At 35.5% G+C, this 13986-nt stretch overlaps 1 protein-coding gene across 1 annotated transcript; it reads right to left on the reverse strand.

Annotated features, from left to right (window-relative positions):
• Positions 1 to 779: 779 nt before the first annotated feature.
• Positions 780 to 13765, reverse strand: LOC121246856 (transcription factor bHLH128-like). Its single transcript, XM_041145165.1, has 6 exons — positions 13175 to 13765; positions 9488 to 9810; positions 8495 to 8626; positions 4817 to 4882; positions 2414 to 2482; positions 780 to 1123 (listed from the first exon to the last, which is right to left on the reverse strand). Exons 1-6 carry the CDS (start codon positions 13629 to 13631, stop codon positions 1070 to 1072), a joined length of 1101 nt encoding a protein of 366 aa, XP_041001099.1. The 5' UTR covers positions 13632 to 13765; the 3' UTR covers positions 780 to 1069.
• Between the last annotated feature and the right edge of the window lie 221 nt (positions 13766 to 13986).

A 13986-nucleotide genomic window follows, 5' to 3' on the forward strand; every position in this document is an offset into this window, starting at 1 on the left:
TATATAGAGGTCCAACTTGACTTGTGAAATCTTTTCTTAAATCTGAATTTTTTTCCTTTTAGAAGTATGAGTCATTTCTCTATTAAAAGTCTGAATCATTTTTCTTTTAGGAGTCTGTGTGTCTTTCCTCTTATGAGTCTGAGTCTGCTTATCCTATCCCTTCATGATTTTATCTCTTAGCTTGATCTTCAACTTTATCTCGAGACTAAATTATAGGCTGCTAATTTGACCCCTACAATAATCATAAAGGATACAGGTACATTTTTACTTAAGCACTCTCTTTTACTTGGGAATTTAAAGATCGTTTTGACAACACAACTGTTCTAAAATATTATCAAATATTTCATTATGTACATACTCATATACAAAAACATTTTTAATTTCAAATTTTCAACATTTTCATCTAATTATTATATAATAACTATAACTTTTCCAAACTTCAAAACAAAACACAAAAAAAAAAAAAAAAATATACTAATTTTTCAAATTTCAAAACAAAAATAATATTAAAAAATAATTTTTAAATAATTTTTTAACTTTATAATATTTTTATTCTAACTTTTTCTCTCTTTTTTCAAAATCTAATAAAAAATTTTAACTTAAACTATTTTACTACTATTAATAAATATACGGAGATATTCTAAGTACCTTAAAATCTCTTCAAATCGTACATTTTTTCTCCTTAAAAGTGTCACAGTTCAGTTTGAGATACAAGCTCAATAAACACAACCAATTATGCATTTAAATGAAGCTGTTACCAAAACAATCGACAACTTCCATTTTATGTACCTTCCAACCTTTTAAATTAAAGCATATACCTCAAAGAGACGTACAAAACAGATCAAGACAAGGAACCTGAAAGAGATACAGCCTCTTTCTTTTTCCTACCTGATAGAGTAGGAAATGACAGCTTTATTTAAATTATATACACAATGATTTCCCTACAGAAAATTTAGATCTAATTTGGCAAGGAATCAAAATGAACCTAGCTTGGGTCCCTACGCTCTTCAACATCATCCTCGACTCCAGTGCAAAATCTTTCTATGATATATTTTATGGAAGCAAACATTTAGGCGGTTTGTTTGCATCCACAGGTGCAATTTTGAAGTTCTTTCTGAAGCTCCTGGAAGAAGGAAAGATGGTAAATATTAATGGAAGGTTAAATGAAGGATTTTAAGTATTGAGAAGTATTAAATTTACGTGTGGTTTGAATAGTGAGATAAGATGAGATGATTTTACATGAAAGTTAAAAGTTGAATAAAATATTATTTTTTAATATTATTATTGTTTTGGGATATGAAAAAGTTGAATTGTTTATTATATTTTGTATGGAAATTTGAAAAAATTGTAATGATGAGATGAGATGAGATGAGATGGTTTCTAAATCCAAACGGCCTAGAATATCCAGTGCTATAAAACATATTATTTACAACCATTGGCATAAATATAAACTTTCACAACATGTTTCATTAAAGTAAATTATAAGCTAGAAAATTATTTGAATCACGAGGAATATTCCTACCAGCAATTTCATAATACGTACAAGGACCAAAATCACAAAGTCATTCTTTACACCTTGGAAGCTTAGAAATGCTGCTGCTGCTGTTGCTCTCTCTCTCTCCAAAACAAATTTCAGTCAAAATTTTTCATTCAATCTCTCTGTAGCCTTGTCTCATCTAGACTTAAAGTTTGTTTTAATGACCTTGAATCTCACAAGGCAACCTTTGGACCTCTTCCCCTCTAACCCCGGATACATGACCCCCAGCAGTTAGAACAGTGTATCAGGAAATGGAACCCTGCTAGTGCAGAATCGAATCCTGATGTCTAACTCAACAACTCATCCAAAACCCACCCTTTGACCACTAAACTTTTTTATTTTTATTTATTTTTTTATTTTTTTTATGTCGGAGAACCTCTTTAAGGTAGAGCCCTTTGGACCCACTCATGCAGAGTAAACCCCAGTCCCCCCCCTTTGACCACTAAACTACACCATGATAACTTATAGTGATGTGTATGCACATGCAAGTACTCCAAAAACTTGAAATTTAAGGCTTCTTTCTTTTTCCATTGCCCATTATTTTGTACAATTCATCTCTTGTGATTATACACATCTTAAATTTCAATGTATCATGACACCAATTTTAACATTCACTTTTCAAATTAGAAAATAACTCTCTTCTTTCCAGAAGCATACGGCTAAACACCCACTACAACAAATGCACCTCAAGAAATCCCCTGATTTGGTAAAAAAAAAAAAAAAAAAACCCATTGCGTGTAAGGGCATTGTGTCCATACTGTAAAATCATGAAAAATGCGCAGAATCAAAGCCACGACATTCTTTAGACATGGAGAAATTATATGCATAAAAAACCTAAGTATTCTGTTATTTGTCACAAATTGTACTTTTACTCACCTGAACTTGATTTTGAAGGCCTTTGATATGCTGAACTGCCAAGTCCAACATGTCTGCATAACTCGTTTGCTGCAAGAACATTTGAAATAAAACCATACGTAAATTATAGAATATATTCACGAGAAAGACAACCTGAAACAAGATTTAAGTGTATTATTTCTAGTCAAGAATATATTAGTGAAAAAGCATCCAGAATCCAAAATGCAGTGGTTTTCCGGCAGCACCAACCAGCTGCTACAGAAATCTTGGATATTAGGAAGAATGCCGGCATAACAGTACAATAGTAGAACATGCCTACCCATAGTATCATCATCACAATGGGATTGATACATGCCACAATATATTGCTGAGAATTATACCCAAGACATTTTTATTTCCCCATATGCATAAATTTGTTGAAAAATAAAAGGGCATTATCTTACCCAAAGTCAGAATTGAATCACAAACAGTATTACCCACACTATGCTAGTATTGTGGCTAGCAGAGTTGTTAAGGGAAGTTAATCACACCATCCAAATATCAAAAAACTAAAAGGGTATTGTAACGTCCCAAGGAAAGGCTTGCGCCGCATATGGGCCTATACTTCAAAATGACTAGTCAATAGTACAATTGGAGCCACATTGGGATCATTATAAAGAGTAAGAACTTCTCCCTCCTAAGTAATGTGAGATCCCATACACCACCTACACTCGTGAGTTTGTATAGGGTATCACAATCTCACCCCATTAAATTCTATGTCCTCGTCGGGCTAGTCCCACACTTCTGGTTGGAATAGGCTCTAAAAGGGTACTGTAATGCCCCAAGGGAAGGCCTATACTCCAAAAGGACTAGTCAATAGTACAATTGGAACTCTATCAAAATCGTTATAAAGAGCAAGAATATCTATGGGCGCCATTTAAAGTTAGGATATGCTGAGTTTCCTTGCATTTCTGGTTTCAAACCTGTTTAGTGGATGATCACATCAAACAATGTAGCTAAGTACGAGCGTGCATTACTAGTGTGAATGGATTTGAATTGCATGCTAGAATTGAAGAATAGGAAAATTAGAGCAACAACTTTAAAAGGCTGCCCATTGGACCTTCCTAGGGGGCTAGGTTCATCATTTAAACACCATGAATACTATCTCCACTGAATCCTCTTCTTATTGGCTCAATTACACATAGAGGTGACAGTAAGGTAAAACCCACTGACATTATCTATTTGCAATCCTCAATTTTTTTTCATTCATTTCCTATAAAATACACCACACTAAACTGATATGTACTATTTTCCACATTGCTGTAAAATACACCACACTTTTCACACATACAAAACCAAATTGTCGTATTGATATGACAATTCCTTAAATTAGTTATGGTGATGATCTTCCCTAAGGAAGTTATTCAAGGAAAAAAGTCGATCTCAGAAGTGCCTTAGTCCACCAAATACTCCTCCAAGGGAAGGAATTACCATTCTAAGGTTTAAGGAGCTTATAGAAACATTGGAGAGTGGTGATCTTCACTTGGTGTTAGCCCCACCCTTTCTACAATTTTGTACTCGACCTGTTCGTTTTATTCCACTTCTCCATTCTAGGATGCTATATAGCATCATGATGCATCTGATACACCTTTATATACGATGTATTAAATACATCATTCATCTCTCTTCAGTGCCTCTTGACCATACATCTCTCTTTGGCAACTCTTGACCATTAGTCCTTTGTTCATCCCATCTTCTAGCTCCATAAGAGTGGCATTATACAGATCATCAATCTTAGATCTGCATAGGTTTAAAATCTTGCATTCTACATTTCTTCTCACTGGTTCTGAATCAACTTAATCCCCAATCTACTTTCATCATCCAACACTGTGGACCACACATGTGCTACAGACATTGTTTTAATTGATTGAATTAGCCAGGAGACCCATTCCAGTGAGATTCTCATTGCACTGAAACCAAAGCAGATCTTACAAATAATCTTCTAAGGCCATGTTTGGACATTTGATGAGATGAGATATCAAAATTTTTCATAATTTCCTTCCCAAACATCCATTCAAAACACAAGACACTTTTCAATTTCAAATCTTCAACTTTTTCATCTAATTATTACCTAATCATTACAACTTTCCCAAACTTCCAAACAAAACACAAAAAACAATACAACTTTTTCAAATTTAAAAAAAAAAAATTATATTTAAAAATTATATTCAAACAATATTTTAACTTTATAATATTTTTATTCAACATTTTCTCTCTCCTTTCCCAAAACCCAACAAAACATCTTAATTGAAACCATTTCAATGCTATTCACAAACCATTTCACTGATATTCACAAAATTCTTATCTCATCTCATTGCCCAAACATGCCCTAAATGTCTTCTACTTCATGAGTCAAACTAGAATACAACAGTTTCAGGTTATTACCTTATCCATGTTAGGGACAAGGTCTTGTAGCTTCTTCAATTTCCCACTTATCCTGGTTCTCCTTTCCTGCATATATAAACAAAGCATGAATTCACGTTAGTGGAATACAACTTCCCTCGTGATAAATAAAAAATAAAAAATAAAATAGGTGCACAAATTTATCCCCATTTCTCCGATAAAGAAATTAGTGACGCTTCACATATTTTTCCATTTCAGATACCAAAAATAAAAGAGAAAAAGTACATATTCTCAGCATCATGATACAAGTCTGTAGTAGACATTGAAAGGAGTTCTAAAGGAATTTTCTTTCATATTGTCTTTCATAACACTGTAATGTGCACTTTAATGTTAATACAATCCTTCCAATAAAATGGAACCGACAATTTATGGCATAAATCAGTCGCTGAATGGACAATGGCTTTAGGGAAGGCTATCACCTTGCTATAATGTAGCTGTAACTTGTAGTAACCAATTGGTATTATATGTGTAAGAAGAGTGGGGGAACAATAGATCACCTTTTACTTCACTGTGGGTATCATCTAATACTTTATGGAACATGATCTTTGGCCTTTCCCGGATACATTAAGTCATGTATTCTCAATTGGCGTTCTGGCTTTTTGGAAAGGGGAATTTAGTAGGCATCAGAGTGCATTATTGTGTAAAATGATCATATCTTGTTTAATGTGGTGTACTTGGAGAGAAAAATGGTCATACTCTGTAACTTTGAAGATTGTGAAGAGTCATTTAGGGACCTCAAGACTTTGTTTCTAAACACCACATAAAATAGGATGGTGCCCTCAATAATGTCGCCTCTTCTATTCCTAATTTTCAGGACTTTCTAAATCAATCTATTTACGTGAATCTTTTGTGTACCATCCTTGTACTGGGAATGAAATTTATCTTACTTGTAAAGAAACATAAAGGAGGAATTAGGGTGGTTTGGTTATGGTGGAGAAGTCTGAAAAAATGAAGGGATTTAGGGTCTCAATAGGGCAAGGAGAAAAATTTGACTCGAAGGCATAACGAAGAGGAAACTCAGAATTTAGGTTGCTGTTCCAGGGCTGCGAACAGTCACCTGAGAGCAGTATTTGGGTCTTTTTAGGTTCATTGGAAGTTATTTGAAGGCTTAGTGATTTTCAGTTTGCATGGTATGGATTTGAAATAAAAGAATTCAAGCAAGAAGAAGAAGAAGAAGCAGGAGGAGGAGGAGGAGAACAAAACATATGGTTCAAATAATGGCTTCGTTTATGTTTCTGTTGATAGTCTTCTCCTATTTACATTGTTAGACCTTACATGTTTTATGATCTAGATTGTTTCAAATACAAATTATTTATAAACTGGCAGTTAAGAAATTCGACAGTCCAAATTTCACCTCTCCTAAATTATATAGCTCACTGCAGCTGCCCCTTCCACATAGCTCGACACAAAAGAGGATTTAGCTCTAAACACAAACGTATGTCTTGTAAATCACCTCAATCACAACTCCTAGTAGAAGGCCTATTTGAAGTTTCTTCATTCTTTTATCTCATGAGCATCAACACCATCAAATTCAAAAGGTTACCTGCTATATAGTATGAAGATAATATATAGCTCTATACTATTCTTGACTGTTCCATATAAAAGCGAGAATAAATGCTCAAATTGGGTTCTGCACCAAATGATCCTTTGTTGGGAATGTTGCTCTTATCTGCAACAACATACACTGTTCAACCACATTCCCAGATAGACAGCAAATTAAAACTCAGCCAATCACCAACACACCCTATCAAGCAAGAGATAACACCAGCTGCCATGTCATCAATCTTGTCTGAGAGTCAATACATCTCCCCCCATGACTGTGATTCTTTAGACCGTCTTTGATTTAATATGTCCAAGTCCTCACTCTTTCCAGCTCTTTTATTCCCATGATTACCCAATGAAAGTGAAGCTGAGGATTTGGCTGTTTCGAAACATCTAGATCCTCCATAGCTTGCTTATTATGTTGCCACAAAATAATCTTATTCAAAACTTTGTGCTTGCCATTGTCAAAACTCATACTGTGCACAAATTCAAACGATCAGATGATGTCTCCGACTAAAATTCCTTCTCCACACTCCTTAACCAACTCGATAACCATTATTACAAAATATCTACAAACTATGCATACATTAACCTCTGGTTTTATTGAACAAAAGTACTCATCATGCCAAACACCTAGAGCTTAATCTAAGATTATGATTTCAATTACCACCTATCCTTTTACCAAACACCATTCAAGTAAAGAGTATTTCACAATGATGTAATAATCACCTCTGACAATAATCTGGTGGCATTACTAATCTCAGACAACATTTTGACCTTACTCTATGATTATCCATCTTTTCTTTGGCATGACACCGTGACAAAACTTTTACTCAAGATATTACCAATTAATATTGTTGCTTTGAAAAACTAACAAGGTTGAAACACTACCCCTTATCAAATTCAAATTCATTCTTGTGGCGAGTGGTTGACAGATTTATTGGCTGATAACGATAGAGTTTTGTCAAGAAGCTTACACACTCTTGTCTGTAAAAATGGTTGCTTTTTGGAAAAAGAACTGGTACAGAAGATAGGTTTTAATGCAGAGAAAGAAGAACAATATTAGCTGAACAGTTGACCTGGAAATGTCAGCCCTTTTCCATACTTGTAACTTTACTCGTGGGATCTGTCCAGCTTACTTCCTTTTCATTGCAACATTATTCACAATCCTAGTGACAATGGGAATTGATTTAACCATGCACTATTACTAATCAATTAATCATTGAATCAAAAAAATTCTTGGATCCAATAAAATTATTGGATCAAAAAAAAATTCTTGAGGAATAGAGAAAGGTCAAAGATCACATAGGTTGAAGTAATTAACCAGGACTAAACAGTTAAAGGTCTAACAGAGGATACAGCTTCAGATAGGGCTCAGAGGGAAAAAAGCATATAGATTTAATGAATAACCTTCATTAATTTTTTTTCCTGATCAAAAAAAAAATTTAGTGAAAGACTTGGTCCAGCCAACCCTTTCCTTTGGGATAAAGGACTATTTATCCAACCCCACCAATCAGTAGGGACTTGGGATTAGGGTTTATTGGTCTCGAAATACAAATCACATTTGACTAGGCCACTCCTTCAAATTAACAGGATTATTGTCTTTAAAAAAGAAAAAACCGACTTTAATCAACATGTTGATGTATATCACACCATCATTAGAGTTTAAATCTTGAGTTCATATGATGTCAGAAACTGTCATCATATTACATTTCTTGGGTGGCATGTGTTGGTAGATATGCCTTCAACTATGAAATTAGAAGAGAGATCAAGAACATAGATTAGAGTAGAAGTAAGAACCTAAGAGTAACATTACTTTTTAAGATAAGTTCATGTCATCAAAAGCAGTTTTTCCCTTCACACACACAGAGTAAAGTGTAAGAAACTATTTATTATGAGATAGTATAGTGTAATTGTAAAATGTTAAGTTCTCAGTGTGAAAAAACTACACGAGGAACTATTCGCAATCTTGAACCGAAAAGAGAGACACAAATTTGTAAAAATATGATGCATTCACAACAATAGATCTATGTGATTTAAGGTACATGGAATGCTTGATCTTACTGCCGAGTATTATAGGTAGCATGAATGACTATTGACTCGAGAAATTTTACTAACCCTTTCAGCAATGCTTCGGGGGTGAGTCGCACAGCCACGTTTAGCGCGTATTTTACATGGAACAGAATCTTCAGGAATATGAATTAGCTTCTCCACTGTGGCCATCTCAAGTGTTGTCTGTGGCATGCTAAACTGAAACGACAATAAACAGAAAATATCAACCCGAAGTGTAAACCTCAAGGTAAAAGAACATATTTGGCATGTATCAACTGCAAAATCATACTATTATTAAAAGCTCAAAGACATTTCATAATGTGATTCTTGACCCAATCCAATAGAAACTACTTCCAGTTAAAATAAAAATAAATAAAAAAAAAAAAAAGAAATGGTAATGGTATGCTGGTAATAGTTTGAGCTAAAACTACTAAATCTGCAGATGACATAAGGTAATGTTAATTCATGGCTTCCTCTACAAGATGATTCTTACTAAAAAGAGTAAAACACAGTGAATCCCATTGTAAATTAAGCAATCAATTCTTATATATAGATATGTATATATATATATATATTGTCATGGGTCTAAAGGGAGGGCATTGTGAAGACGGGAATCAAGGGTTGGGGTTAGGTGTTCAGGTAGAGTTTTAGTTTTATGGGAAACAAGGGGTTGCGATCGGGTCTGGTGTATTTTGGGTTTTTTTCCACAGTTTTTTTGGGTCATTAGGGGCTTTTTGGGTCATTTTGGGGAAGGTGTTTTCTTGTATACATTCAATGTACTTGGTTTCTCCTTTTGATATATATAATTTTTTACTCATAAAAAAAAATATATTGTGATGGAAGTAGCCATTGGGGACAAATGCTTTAACCAGATGGCTCTTAATCTTGAATATTTTCCAACTTTCATTAGTGGAAGTCCCTCTCAGGTTACTAATCATGTACTTTTTTGTACTTTTTAAACATGAGGGCTGTGAATTATAAGTTAATGCTTTATTGCTTTAAGTATCAGAAGTCGCATGATGTATCTTGCTAGAAAGATCCATAAAATAGTTTTAATACCTGAGTTTCTAAAGCATGCAGACAGTTGAAAATGTCATTGTCAGCATTTTTAGCACGTACGCCAGGTGGGGCTGAAAATATTATAGAATTTGTGTTGTCCCATGAGTCCATTCCAAAGCTATTAGTGGCATAAGAATGCATGGCATTTTGGTGGCCATTGTCAGAGTTGATGCCATCGACAACATCTTCGCTGACCTCTGAGATCTGAGAAAGAGAATCTTGTCTTGTGAAGCTTAATTGAGGCTTCAACCTTGAAACTCCATGGCCACTATTGGAGCCAACTTGAGAGGTGTAGCCTCCAGATCCCCTTGTAACTGAAAAACCTGCCATTCAGGCATCATTACTTGCATATTAACTTACTAAACATATAAAAATAGTAATTATGCTAAGCAGAAAAAGAAATTATCGTGATAACAATAATCATAATGAATCAATCAACCTGCAATTGTGCCTCATTTACATCTGTGAAAAGTACATATATATGCACCGTCAGAGTTTAATATTCTTTACATGATTGAACCCAACCCAGCTGTAGTAAATTTAGTGTGCTTATCAGTACAAGCTTTTTAGCATGATGCATAAAAGGCCTAAAAAGGTAAGGGTGGCGTAGTATCACAGTTAAGTTGGGAACGTTAGAATCTTTCAGTGTAACCAAAACTCATTAAGATTTCATCAGATGTTCCCAAGTCCCTTTGGGGACATCTGATAAACTTGTTACATAGGTCAGCTAGGAATGAAAAAAAGACTATTTCAAAACAAGAAAATCTTCAGAAGACTGTTGCTTCCCAAAGAATGTTGAAAGTAAGTGTACATGCTTGCCTAGTTACTTTTTTGTCATTTTTTGCACATCCCGGTAGCATAGCCATGCATAATATTAAGAAGAGTCTGAGGGACTTCTTGTGGGGTGGGGAAGATGAGGTACAAGAAGTACACATAGATGGCCAATGTTTTATGCTCTGGTATCGTCACGGAGTTTAGGGGTAGAGAATTTGATCGTGTTTTGATCAGGCATTATGGGGCATTTTCTTGTGGTGTTATGCAATGAAATGGGAGCACTGTGGTGATTAGTGGTGGAAATTAAGGATGGAAGTACGTGGCCGGTTGGTGTTCTAATGCAGTCAATGGGTCATGTGGAGTTGGGGTATGGAGAAGTATTTGTTGTGGTTGGGGGAATTCTTCAGCTCCATTCAGACATTTGATGGGAGATGGCACCAAGATCAGATTCCTACATAATACATGGTGTGTAGATCAAGCCCTGAAGGAAGTCTATCTGAAACTATTTAGAATCTCTTGTTGCAAAGAGGAGTCTATCGTGGATCTTTGTCAGGTTAACAATGGCATTCCATGGTGGAGTAGCACTTTTACTAGACTAGTGCAAGATTGGGAAGTGGAAACAGTTCCTTCGCTTCTCAACCTTTTCTACTCATTCATGGCGAGAGAAGGTCGTGAGAACAAAATGGTGGATTAATTCCAAAAGAATAAAGTGAAGTCCGTTCTTTTAATCAAATTCTATACCCTGCGATAGGGACCTCCTTTCATAGGAAGAGTATATGGCAGATGTGTCTCCCTCAAGAGACATTCTTTTTTTGGACAGTTGCACAAGGAAAGATCTTCACCATGGACAATTTTAGAAAGGGACACTTTTTGGTCCATTGTAAAGTAACTAGGGCTTGTGGATCTCAATTCTCCACCTTTTAGTGATTGTGGATGGTGACACAAAGGGTGGTGGAGTAATTGGCCACATGGAGAGGTAAATTGGGAAGTATATTGAATACTGAGGTACTTCAAAAGAAATATTGAATATAGAGGTATGACAGATTGCTCATTGTGCTTAATGTGGAGTATATGGTTGAAATTAAATGCCCCCAATTTTGAAGATTATGAGTGAACATACAACTAAAAACATCCGAGCTCAACCCATGGTACGTTTGGAAAAAGGGCCACGATAACATTTGCTTCTCCTCTTATGTAGACTTTCTGAATCCTTGTTCTCCTCCCTCAAGCTTAGCTAGGAGTTCTAATTGGTAAACTGCCTATGTGCATGGGATGCACCCCTAGTACTCTTTTAATAATAATTTGTTGCTTTTACTTGTATTAAAAAAAGGATCTAGGTAAGTCCCAAGTGAACTCTGCATTCATGCACAAACGAATTCAACTTGTGGAGCAGGATTATGGATATAAAAAAATTCCACTTATCAGTGGATAATAACCAGAGTGATATGGAAAAGCTTTCTACTTTTTATATGTAGAGTGATATCGAAAAGTGAGAGCAATAAGGTCATCTCACAAAGAAACTTCATCTAAATCTCTTTTTCATAAGCTTTTTATCCTTCTCTCTACATGCTTACTTTTCTATATGGTCAACAATTTCGCAAAAGAATAATATGTATCTGTCTGTACGCATGCCTCTGAGCAGCTATATAAACAGTCGTTGAAACCTCAACAGGGACCACTTTTAAACCTTAGTTCAGTGGCTTGCTTACATCCTACACTGTTGTATTATAAAATTCCCAAATGTAATAAATAAATAATGATACTAATCTGCAACGCATCAAGGATGATCTTCGAATGTGAATTTATCCTCCACGTCTCATTAAAATATAAACAAACCCTTTTTAAGATATCATATCCTCGTGAGATCTAACAGAAAACAAATAAAAGAAAAGAAACGACACCTATCCCACCATGTTACACGTGACCTTCGCTGGATGATGCGTATAGGGTAATTTTATAGCAGATAAGCATGAGAATGAATTATTATACACTAAAATACCCAAAAAGCACTAGTCTTTTTGTCTCCATGAAGATTATAAGCATTTGAAAAGGCAGGCAGAAAGCTGTAAAGCATTTGAAAAGGCAGGCAGAAAGCTGTAAATTCCTAAGTTGCAATAAGTTTACACTCCACTTTGTTAAAAAATAACTCTCAATCCAGCTAATGAAATTGGTCAGTGCGTTAAAAAAAAAAAAAAAAACCTCTTCAATCAGCTAATACTGCAATGGAACCTCACGTCCGTTGCTTCATAAAAAGTCAACGTCTGGAAATTAGTGGTCCCCACAACTCAACCCAACTAGGATTCATTTTCGAAAAATTCTAGACATGAGTTTGTCTCAAGCTATTCACACCGCTTAAAATGGGATTGGATAATCAGTACTGAGATGAGATGTTTTTTTATAAAATTGAATAAAATATTATTTTTTAATATTATTTTTATTTTAAAATTTAAAAAAATTAAATTATTTATTATATTTTATATAAAAATTTAAAAAAATTATAATAATAAAATAAAATGGTCCAAATCCATCCTAAAAATATATAATTTTATTCTTTTACTCTCGTGAAATATGAAATATAAAATATGAAATATAAAAAAATAAAATCATATATTTGTAAATGTTGTATATAATATGAGACTTCTGAGTCGCACGATTTTTTTGCATGTTTATGGGCAATCAGTCAAACCTCTAGCTCATAAAACATCCCCCTATTTACAAATGATTTGACCACAACAACAATCCAACAAGGACAAAACCGTCATTTGACTATCTGCCCGCAGTAGCCATTGATTTAAGCCAAAGAATCCATTCAAGATCCTCGGCCCGGCATTAAACAAACTCCCGTCCAAAATTTTTCAAGGAGATGATTTATAAAAGAAAGAAAAATGTAAAAGAAATAGGCAAAGCGCGTACCATTATCAGCAACAGAAGCGAGATGGTTAAGCAACCCAGCAGGAGAGCTTCTCTGGCGGACCAAAGCGGAAGAAGCAGAAGCAGAGGCAGAGGATCCACCACCACTGCCACCGCCGCCACTCTTGATATTACTAGTCGTTAGGAAATCCCCAACGGCCATCTCATTCAGACCGTACGATCTCTGTAACCCTTTGGACTGCTCCTGCTCTTTGGGACAGTTGGATGAGTTGGCCCTGCAGCTAGACTCGGAGGTGACGGAAGAAGAGTCGCCGGAGAAGTACTGGTGGTGAGCCATGAGAGAAGACGACGATGGGAGAGCTGAGAATTCGCGGTTTGGGCCGATGAGTGAATCGACCGCGGTGCCGAGGAGGGAGCTCGGGGCCGAGCCGTAGCGGGTGAGGCCAGCGGGGCCCATTGGCTTCTGGGACGACAAGGGTGAGGACGACGGTGGGTACATGTCTCTGCCTGATCGTACCTATGAAAAGAGAGAGAGAGAGAGAGAGAGAGCGCGTGGAAATGGCAAAGAAAGTTTTGCGCTGTGTGCAGAGGAGGGGGTACTTGTGACTTGTGAGTGGAGGAAAATTCTATGAGAAAAAATTACATCACCCGCGGGTGATTATTAAGTTTTCTGTGACTCTTCGGAACAAAATTCATGTTAATGTCGATGTTAATGTGTGTGTGAACAAAAATATCACAACTTTGAGCTAATGCACTTTTTATAAGAACAAGATAGACTTATTTCTTATATTCGTCAAATTAGGAACTAAAATCCGTGGCTCGTTTGGTTAATGGATGAGATATTTTATTAAAAT

The sequence above is a fragment of the Juglans microcarpa x Juglans regia genome, chromosome 1S (assembly GCF_004785595.1).
Source record: "Juglans microcarpa x Juglans regia isolate MS1-56 chromosome 1S, Jm3101_v1.0, whole genome shotgun sequence".
Taxonomy (NCBI): Eukaryota; Viridiplantae; Streptophyta; class Magnoliopsida; order Fagales; family Juglandaceae; genus Juglans; species Juglans microcarpa x Juglans regia.